Raw genomic sequence first — 10,610 nt, forward strand, 5'->3', positions numbered from 1 at the left:
CCAGAGCTGAACTAAATGGCTCAGCAAATATTTGCTGTGAAAGTTAATGGGTCAGATCCTTAGTTGGTGTACACTGATTTCAAGAGAACCTCACCAATTTACCTGAGGATCTACCTTCATGTTTTTAGCAGGATTTGCACAATCACAAGGTTCATGGGCAGCTGCAGTTTTTGGCTGCAAGTAGATCTGGATTCTGCCCACCACCCAGGGGTAAAATATTGACTCATCCTCAGCTGGACATGTACCATTTCCACAGAAGAATGGCTTCAAAAGGAAGTCACCAAGGCTGAATGAGGCCACTATACAGACAGGTGTGCAGTAGAAACCATTTTTCGTGGCGTAATGAATGGTGGGAGAATGACAGTTTCGTAGCCAAGAGGCTCTTTTCACACAGTGCCAGGTCGGCATCACCACTGCTGAAACTCGCCTTCCGTCTGCAGTGCAAGAGGATGCAACAGCTCCCCCAAACTGTCCTTCTGTCTCTCCCCAGGACACTTAGCTAATGCCAGCACGGAGCTGATGAAGCTGGACTACGAAGGGGAGCCCCAGCTGACCGAGCCATACCTTTCCAAACAGAAGAAACTCATGGTAAGACGTCTACAGCAACACCTGGGACTTTATTTCTAGGAGGGAGAGGGAGGATGGGTCCCTGATACTGGTCCATTGCTGGGTCCCTGATACTACTGAGAGCCCGGGGAAGCATTTGGGTCCATTCTAAAGTGCTGAATATTTCCTCCCAAGTCACCCTCATGTTGTGTCTGTACCACTTGGGGACCAGACTCCCAAGTGAGCTGAAACCACTAGTAGAGCCTTTCTTTCCCCCCACCCCTCTCAGGGGCTGGGCTCCCTATGGGGCATCCTGAATTTTACTGCAACTGAGATGCCAGCTGGGGCTTGTGTGGTCTCCAGGAAGCAGCTCCGTTATGTGAGCCCAAAGGGTGCCTCTCTCTGGCTGATCCAGTCGGATCTGTGCCGAGCTGCTCTTACCAGGGAGTTGCTTCCACTGGCCAAAGTGGCAAGAGCTCAGCTGTGCTCATCTCACCTAGGAGTCCTCCACCCCTTGCTGAGCCGTGAGCAGCTGTGCTGGTCTCGGCTGGAAGCCACCTTGGGCTAGGAGTTGCTTTCTCTTAGCCAAAGCTAGTAGGAACTGTGCTGAGCTGGGCTAAAATGGAAGTCGCCTCCCCATGGTTGAGTAGGTCTCAGCAGGGAGTCACTTTTACATAGGTGAATCTCCTCTCCAGAGTCTGGTGAACTCCTCCTACAGCTGTTGGATAAGTAGAATGACGAAGGGGTTTAGAAGGTGCTGTGTACGTTCTGCATTGCACCCAGTCTAGTGCCAAGAGCACCTGTGCAAGGAACGTATGGTCTTAGGGCCACCCATTCAGGGTAAACCTTTGGCTTTTATTTAGGCCAAGATCCTGGAACACGACAATGTGAGCTATTTGAAGAAAATCCTTGGCGAGCTGGGAATGGTACTAGACCAGATTGAGGCCGAGCTGGAGAAGAGGAAACTCGAGTATCAAGGTAGGCAGCTTTGTGAGGTGTTTTGTAAGGCACTGCTGATGCACTGGCCCAGTACAGAGCAGTAGCTTTGCAGCACCACGACAGTCACACCCTCTCATCCAGTGGTTATTGTGAGGCATTTCCTTCTCTTTACCATAGTCACCCTTATCCCTGGGGTGACACTGTTTTGATGCCTTGGGAGGAACCACTTGGGAAGTAACACCTGTGTGGTGCAGCACACAAGGGGTTACGGGTTCCCTGCTGATCTCAGATGCTCAGGTTACATGGTTCCACACATCCCTCTCTCCCTGTTTTCACTCCCCTCTGCTGGCTGCGTGATGACACGTCATAATGAGCCACCCAAGAAACCAGATGAAAGTTCAGAGGCAGAGGAGTAATTGCACTCAACTGCTATGGTGAAATGTCAGTGGTGTGACTTGTTATTCGCCATTCAGATCGACTGCTCCACCCACCTCCCATCGAATATGCCTACACGGGAAGCCAGGTTGTGGCGAGAGCTGCTTTGACATTACACAGTGACCCCAGAAAACGTCAGAGCTGGGGTGGGGCAGAGGAACTTCCTCTGCTCCCATTGTGGCCAAGTCCATTGCAAAGTAACAATAGTTTGTGTGTGAAGCCCAAGCAAGCTTGTGAGGAACTACAATCAGTAATGCAACTTCAGGGAGGCCAGGAGTATAACTGAAAACCTGGAATGGTACCACTTCTCATGCAGCAGGAGGGGAGCAAGGAATTCTGCTCAGATGCATTGAGTAGGGTTTGGAAATACACAGCTGCGTTAGAAAGAGTTAAATAAACCAGTGCTCATGGGTTACACAGCAGGGCACTCTCTGTAGAGAGAGATTGAGCAGCCTTCGCTGCTCAGGCAGTGGGGTGGATTAAAGACTGGCCTTTTCTGCATAAACATGTCTTTTCTAATAAGTGGCCTTGTCAGTGCATTTTAGCACTGGCCTGTGCAGGCTTTGGTTTATGGCTTTGTAAATCATCGGCGTTTGTTTAATTCAAGAAGCTTCTATTCACTCCCAGCGACTCATTTGTGAAATTCCTTGGGAATGGGGGAGTCATACAAAAGGTCCAAAGTGATAGCATATTATAAGATAATCAGGGCAAGTCAACACCACAAAATTAAGTCGACCTAAGTTACATTGACGTACAGCGACCGCAGTAATTGAATCTCTTTTGCATGTCCACACTGCACTCCTTGAGTCAGCAGTGCATGTCCTCATTGGGAGCGCTTGCGTCGATTTCTCAGTGTGGGGCATTGTGGGGACAGCTTCTGAAAGGCAGCAACAGTCAAGGTAAGCAGCGCAGTGTCTCCACTGACACTCCATCAACCTAACTACATCGATCTAAGCGCTACACCTCTTGCGGAGGTGGAGTTATTACGTCAGCGTAGTGGGCAAGTTTACACTGATGGGAGCTACATTTTAGTGTGGATGATTACAGATCTAGGTCGACTTAAGCTGCCTTACATCGACCTAACTCTGTAGTGTGAACCAGGCTTCAGTGATTATGGATGCAAACTGCAAAAAAAAATGTAGAAAAATATTCCCACTAACTGTGGTTTGTAACCTATCACTTAAATCAGCCTCTGTATCAATGAGTGGAGGGTAGCTAATGTAATGCCAATTTTTAAAAAAGGCTCCAGAGGCTATCCTCACAGTTACAGGCCTGTAAACCTAACTTCAGTACTGGACAAAATGGTTGAACTATAGAACAAAATGATCAGAAAAAGATAAATATGGTATGTCAGGGAAGAGTCAACACAGCCTGTATAAAGGGAAATCATGCTTCACCAATCTATTAGAATTCTTTGAGGGGGTCAACAAGCCTGTGGAAAAGGGTGATCCAATGGATGTAATGTGCTTGGACGTTCAGAAAGCCTTTGACAAGATCCCTCACCAAAGGCTCTGGAGCAAACTAAGCAGTCATGGGATAAGAGGGAAGGTTCTTTCATGTATCAATAACTGGTTAAAAGGAAACAAAAGGTAGGAATAAAAGGTCAGTTTTCACAATGGAGAGAGGTAAATAGTGGGGTCCTCCAAGGATCTATACTGGGACCAGTTCTGTTCAACATATTGGTAAATGATCTGGAAAAGAGGGTGAACAGTGAGGTGGCAAAATTTGCAGACGATACAAATTACTCAGGATAGTCAAGTCCAAAGCTGACTACAAAGAGTTACAAAAGGATCTCACTAAACAGGGTGACTGGGCAGCAGAATGGCAGCTGAAATACAGATACTGGGTTAGATGGACCATTGGTTGACCCAGTGTGGCCGTTCTTCTGTTCTTAATGCATTTGCAATTGTACACCTAATACGCATGCAAAGTTTTTGTAAATGCACATTTATAACCTGGATTTTTGGGTGCACAATTGACCATTTATAAATCTCACTAATTATTTACATATACATATGGACAACTTTTGCATGCAGTCAAGGAAATTGATTGTGCAAATTAGGCCTGCAGTTGCTCACCGGTATTTCTGATCATCTATCACTGAATGTTTAGGGCCAGGGAAAACAGACTGATGGGGTGACATTTCCATTAAGAATAACCCTAAATCTTTGTACTTCTCTAGCGCTTTCCATTTAAAGATCCTAAAGTGCTTCACAAATACCAATTGACTAAGGCTCATACTATCCCTTCACCTGTCAGGTAGATCAGTAGCCTTTTAGACAGGGACCCATGGAGAGATTAAGTGACTTTCCCAGAGTCATACAGCAAGTCAGTGTCAGAGCTGGGGCTAGAACTCAGGCCTCGTGATTGCACATCCCATGCTCTGACCATCAGAAAGTACACGTCACAATTCATATACATCACTGGTCACACTGAAGTTCCTGTGCTTTCCTTCTCTTCCATTTTGTCATTCCTCTCCCCTTGTGTTCTATTATCGACGTAGCAGCCCAGTCTCCGGTGTCTGGGTTTCCGGAGGAGGCTGTGCTGATGCCTGTCATCAAGCATCAGCCTTCCTGAAAAGCAGGGTTATTCCCAAGGACATGACTGGTTCAGCTGTCCCTCAGTAAATGCTTTGTGATGCGCACACAGGCCACAGCAGGAACCACCAGCATCTGCCCAGTCCCAGAGACTTTGGGAATGGGGGTGTTATGGTCCCCCAGCTGTGCTGAAACCGACAGGAGTGTGAATGGAAAACCCAGAGTGTGTTTGTGCTGCTCATGGACGGCAGGTATTTTATGGATACTACATAAAATGCCTGCAGAAGCCTGAAAGATTCAATTAACTCCCAATTACAGAGAGTGAAAGCCTGATGAAAAGAAAGCTATCAATTACCAGACAAGAGCAAAGAAGCCCAACAGGGCTTCCCCCCCCCCCCCACCCGCAGGAAGCCTGGCATGTGAACAGAGAAAGATTCCATCTGGAACTGGGCTGCTGTACAACAGACAGGGAAACGGCTTGCCAGGAATATGGGAAGCCCCTGGGGATTGCTGCTCTGAACAGAGTCATCCCAAAGGCCAATGCTGCCAATGAAAGGAACAGATCTTCACTGATACTTAATAAAGGATTCATAGGAATCACCCTTCTCTTAATAACCTTTAATCTTTTGTTTCCTTGTCCTGCCCCCTTCATTCTGTTAGCCACCCTCTTTCATTGTCATGAGTACAATGGAGGCTATAAGCTCTTTGAGTCAGAGACTGTCACTTCTGTGAACACCCAGCACGCTCTCAGACACTATGCAATGAAAGTGGTTCTAAGCAGTGTGACAAGCAGGACTGAGGGGGCTTGAAAATCGTGGGTGGCAGGTTTGGAACAGATCTTGGAACTGGTTCGTCAAGCAACGATTCCTGCAGCCATCTCACTCTCCAGGGCAAGATAACTGGTCCTGAGTGTGATAGGAGTTGTGTCATTCCCAGTCAAAAGCAACATGGAGTCTTAATAGCTATCAAGTTCAGTCCCAGCAAATCCCACAGGTGCGGGGATTATGGAAAGCCATGTAGTCACTGGAGTGAGTCTGTGTCTACACCTGCTAATCATGGCAGATAATACTCTCATTATCAGATACGCTCACGCTTAGTACTAATTATGGTGCCCTCCGATGGGAGATTTCTGGGGCATGAAGCCAAGGGCCACAGCTAAGGTCTCTCAAAGGCACTTTGTTTCCTTCCCACTTAGACAGGGCCACAAGCTGCACTGCAGCAGCCCTCATCTTCAGTCCAGAGCTCCAGTCACTGAGGCTACAGGGCCTGAAGCGCAGTGCTCCAGCTACCCAGCTGCTTGGAGCCAGAGGGGGCTTATTGGGCTGGGACCTGCCACCCTTTGGCCTGCCTCTCTAACAGAGGGCAGGGATGCATTGTAGAACAAACTGGGCGACGTGTGACTCACATGCTGGGCTACGGCCACCCTGCTTTGCACTAGAGATGGACCCCCATTGTGAAAAACCTCAATCTGAACTTCCGCGCTATCTAGGGGTGTTCAGGTTTGGCCCGTTATAGACATGGGCCTGAGTCCTGGGGTGAGATTGTCTCCCCCATGGCGCCTACCAGTGCTGTAAAACCCCTTCCACCAGTAGGCACCAGTGCTGTCACCTGCTGTGTGTGTCTGGCAGTATTAGGACAGCTGCCAAGCCAATAAAAACCAGGCCTTGCCATTAACATTAGCTCCATTGCTGCAGCCTCTCAAAGCAGGCAGACACCACTTGTTTGCAGCTCCCCGCCTGGGCAGTGCCAAAAATTGTCTGTTTCTGCTCCACTTGCCTAATAACGAGCTTTCCGGAACAGGGACCGTGTCTTCCCTACTCTCTGTAAAGTGCATGGACATTTGCAAGGCTAGAGATTGGGTTAATAATGCAATAACTAACAGCAATAATAAACAACAAATAAGGTTTGATTCAGTGCATGCATGTTTTTACACTACAGCAGAGGGGGCAGCATCTTCATCCCCAGATAGGGGAGCATACGCCAGCGGAGGAGGACTTTCCCTTTCATGGTTGGAACAAGGGGACAGGCTCAGGAAGGGTAAAGAGGGCAGAGATCAGGTTTCCTCAGAAGGGAAATGCTAGGCTTCCCTTTGGTCCACAGGAGTTCTCTCTCTGTCGTTAGTTCCACAGCTCTAATTTATTCGGAGGGTGGAATTGGGCTGAGAGCTGCCCCCATTTAAATGTTTACCACAGAATCAGGACAGTGCAGGAATAATTCAGGACACAGTCCTTGCCTGGAGTGCTGGCAGGGCAGGGAAGAACAAGCTGGGGGGAAGAGGGGTTCATGCCAAAGTAGGTTGGTTTTCTGACAAACAGAGCTGTTTGTTAATGAGCAGATTGGACGTCACCCTATGCCACTGCCCTGCATGAACCCAGAGCTCTAGGAATCCACCACTATCCCCCTGCAGGCCCCCAAACGTGGCCTGTTCGGGGTTGGGTCTGCTCTTCTACTTAGCCTTTCCCTTTCTCCTCTAGCTATCGTCAACCCTCTGGTATCTCCTCAGATTAGTGAGGTGTCCTTCAGAGAAGGACATGAAGGGTTTGTGGTATTTCAGAGATGACTGAGGCAGGTTTTAGGATAACTTACTTATTTACCTAACAACAACAAATGGCTTGCAAGTCAACACAGCACAGATGCTGCTGTAATCTAGCCTGGCTTTATTCTCTTGTCTCCCTCTTCCTAAAAAAGATCATCCCTGCGTCTGTGGGAGAGTCCATAGGAAGTGTGGTCTAGCATCATATCCTGCAGGGTGTGTGACAACTTTTAACCTCATACTAAAGCGTAACCTTTTATAGCAGAGGGTAGCTCCCCACATTACAGGCTAGGCTCACAGGTCTGTCATTGCAGGTCTGTTCATGAGCACTCGCACCCTGCACATCCTGGTTGGATATTGTAGGGTTGCTCTTAAGTGCTCTGCTACACACACTAGTGTATTATTGTAGAGAGGCTCCCTGGCTCTGTACTGCACCCAATGATTTATTATTGGAAAGTTACTCATGTCCCAGCACTCAGAAGCACTAGAGATTTTGCCTGTTTATTGATTTTAGAAAAATGTATGAAGGGCATTTAACTTCCAAACATTTTCTCCCATGGGTCAAACAATAAAGCTTCCTACAGCTACAGAACATAGCAAGGGATTCAGGGGGGTCTAAAATCCTAAAGGGAGAGACAGAAACCCTGCCTAGCCAGCCTGCCACCTCCTTTTCCCTTCTCTCAGCTCTAATCCTTGCTCCGCTGTGAGTTTATGTAACCCCACTCTTAAGGGAATCAGCTGCTGTCACTAACAAGACTCACCTGCTACTCTGCCACTGCCCCTGCCGGTTAACATGGTACAGGGATAGAAGGATGTTTGGGGAAGTGTTTTAACCCCCTCCTGGCCAGTGCCGATGCAGGAGTCCCTCCACCCCATCACAGACTCTCTTTGAGACCACTTCTCCTGTGACATTATGGCTTAGGGTAGCCTGTGACTGGGAGCCTTTAACCCTGTGGTATCTGTTCTCATAGCCCCTGTCAGCATTAAATATTGCCTCCCCCTGCAATCTGATTCCCATCACAGAAGTGCTGATAATTCTGGTGTCTTGGAATAGAGTTTCCACCAGAGGTCATGAGGGTGCTTGTTAGTGGCAGCAGGAAGAGCTGGAGGCGCGGGACCAGCAGCTATGCTGAGTCCCACACTCTGTAGGAAATTTATTGGATTCCCAAGTATTTCTAGCATCCCTAATATAGAAAATGGGGAACAGTACTGGCCGAGACACTGGGGCCTCCTTCATTTCTGAAACACTGCACTATGTTCAACCAGCAGCCAAGGACAAAGGTAATTGCTCTCCCTGAGTGCATAGGACAGCTGTTCATTTGGCACTGGGACACTTACTAGGTCCCACTGAAGCCAAAGGGTGTTTTGACGTTAACCTCACTGGAAGCAGGATAAGGAACCACCATCTATAATGAGCCCACAGAGGAGGTTCACAACTAGTTCTAAATTCAGCAAGTTCTCACAGCCCAGCTTTTTAAAACTCCCCAGGGCCCAATTCAACTCCCTAGGAACTCATTGCAGAAGACCAGTTCCTTCATGAGCTCGAACTCTGCAGCGTTACTTAGAGCCTAATCCAAAGCCTGCTGGAATCAGTGGAAAGACTCCCCATTGCTTTCAGTGGGCTTTGGGCCAGGCCCCAATTTTCTAAACAGCAGCTTGTTCTCATCTTGTCTGTTTTTGTGGCTTAATTCTCCAGGGCAGAAGTGCGAACTCTGGCTCTGCGGATGCGTTTTTACCTTGGCCGACATCCTGCTGGGAGCCACCTTGCACCGCCTCAAGTTTCTAGGACTGTCTAAAAAATACTGGGAAGATGGCAGCAGACCTAACCTACGGTCCTTCTTTGACAGGGTACAAAACCGCTTTGCCTTCAGGAAAGTTTTGGGAGACATACACACCACCCTTCTCTCGGCCGTGGTACCCAATGCCTTCCGGCTTGTCAAACGGAAACCCCCCTCCTTCTTTGGAGCCTCCTTCCTTATGGGATCTTTGGGGGGAATGGGATATTTTGCTTATTGGTATTTAAAGAAAAAATACATCTAATGCTGGCTGTTTGGTGTTTAGTTTGGTGTCTCTGTGCTGTGTGAAATCACGATGAATCTTCAAAGTAACTGTAATGAAATTTAAAACAAGGTATGAATAATTATATTGTTGATGTAACATTCCCTAGTCTAGAAGTAGAAACTTGTACTGCAAGGAAATAAGACACAAAAATAAGTCAACTTATAAATGGCTTTTTTTAGGTTTAAGTATTAAACAGTAGCAACCGGTGAGTGTCATACTCGGGCACTTACTGGGCTTACACACCTGCCATGGAGTGAAACTGCCTCCGGAGCAGGCAAATTCCGGTGGAAGAGAGATGGCAACCCTGGAAAGTTTTCAAAACACCAGGTTACACTATGGGATTTGGATACTCTGTGCTGTACCTTTATGTTTTCAAAATGTACATTGGCTGCATCACACATTTCACAAGTGCAAGTAGAGGGGATGTTCTTCTTCTAGAAATGGTTACACTCTTCTGATCTGGGGTCTTTCCTGGAAGCAGAGAGGACACAGCCAGTTGGGAGGTACAGTAGCCAGTCAAGATCAAGGTGGAGTTGAATGATTTAATTATTCATTTTCTTAATTATTTCCATTAAATCAAATATTTTTAATGAGCTGCTCTTAGAATGTATCCACCTTCTACATCTGCTTTCTTTTTTTTTTAATGTTTAACATGTGTCTGTTATTAAGAGCCACATTTATTTCTCAGTGATATCATTTTGACTTCCAGGCTGAATTCTGTCAGACACAGATTTTTTTTTTTAGCCTCGCAGCTCTTTGCCTTGATTTTCCTTTCCTGGATTTGCAAAGCACCTTTCACCGACGGAGTTCTCGGGACTCTGAAAAATGCAAGCGTTCTCAGAACTTTTCTGCACTTGCCTAAAGATGCTTTTGTTTTCTCTTTTGTTGGGGGCTCCTCTCAGTAATTTTCTCCCTGTGTATTTTCTTAGAGACTCTTTGCACAGAATCACGTTTATCACTTTCTTGTGCCTTTTGCATGTTGGAAAGAATAATGGGTGTCACTGCTACTCATGCTTAGAAAACTACGAGATCCGGAATAAACCAGATGGGAGACGTAACTGCTTTACATTTCTAAATGTGTTTAACATCAGTTGACTCTTATTTCAAAGGGGGTCAGTATTTGGAGGGACTGTCAGGTGGTTTGTGCTGTTTCCTTGCACAGTAAGGATTGAAATAAAGCCCAAGTGGAAGCAATATACCCTCCTTTTCAATCAAATCTTTCTAGCGAGATCTGAGCCTGTTAGAATTTCCTCTACCTAGTTTTCAGAGCTCCAAGTGATCACTGGCAAATAGCACGGCATCTCTAGGTTTGGTAGCTAACAATGAGCACTGCACAAGAGCTAGGAATCACATTGTGCCTCGCCTCTGATACGAAGAGGCAAAAGTAGTTTCTTTATGCGTTTGTGAGACGTAGGATTTCACAGCAACATCCATGGTCCCCCACCCTGCGAGTCATGAAATTATGGAAAAATTCACCAGAAATAACATGAGGGACCAATGTGTACATTTTTGGACAAATGTGCAGGCAAAAATGCACAAACTTACTCTATATTTTCACG

General features: G+C 46.9%; 1 protein-coding gene across 1 annotated transcript in view; it reads left to right on the top strand.

Annotated features, from left to right (window-relative positions):
• GDAP1L1 (ganglioside induced differentiation associated protein 1 like 1) overlaps positions 1-10,245 on the top strand; it is a 33,263-nt gene extending 23,018 nt beyond the window's left edge. Inside the window, exons 4-6 of the mRNA XM_073309574.1 lie at positions 491-588; positions 1,410-1,524; positions 8,687-10,245. Coding sequence (XP_073165675.1) covers positions 491-588; positions 1,410-1,524; positions 8,687-9,030 — 557 coding nt within the window. The 3' untranslated portion in view covers positions 9,031-10,245. The remainder of the gene's footprint in view (positions 1-490; positions 589-1,409; positions 1,525-8,686) is intronic.
• Positions 10,246-10,610: the final 365 nt, after the last annotated feature.

The sequence above is a fragment of the Lepidochelys kempii genome, chromosome 13 (assembly GCF_965140285.1).
Source record: "Lepidochelys kempii isolate rLepKem1 chromosome 13, rLepKem1.hap1, whole genome shotgun sequence".
Lineage (NCBI taxonomy): Eukaryota > Metazoa > Chordata > Testudines > Cheloniidae > Lepidochelys > Lepidochelys kempii.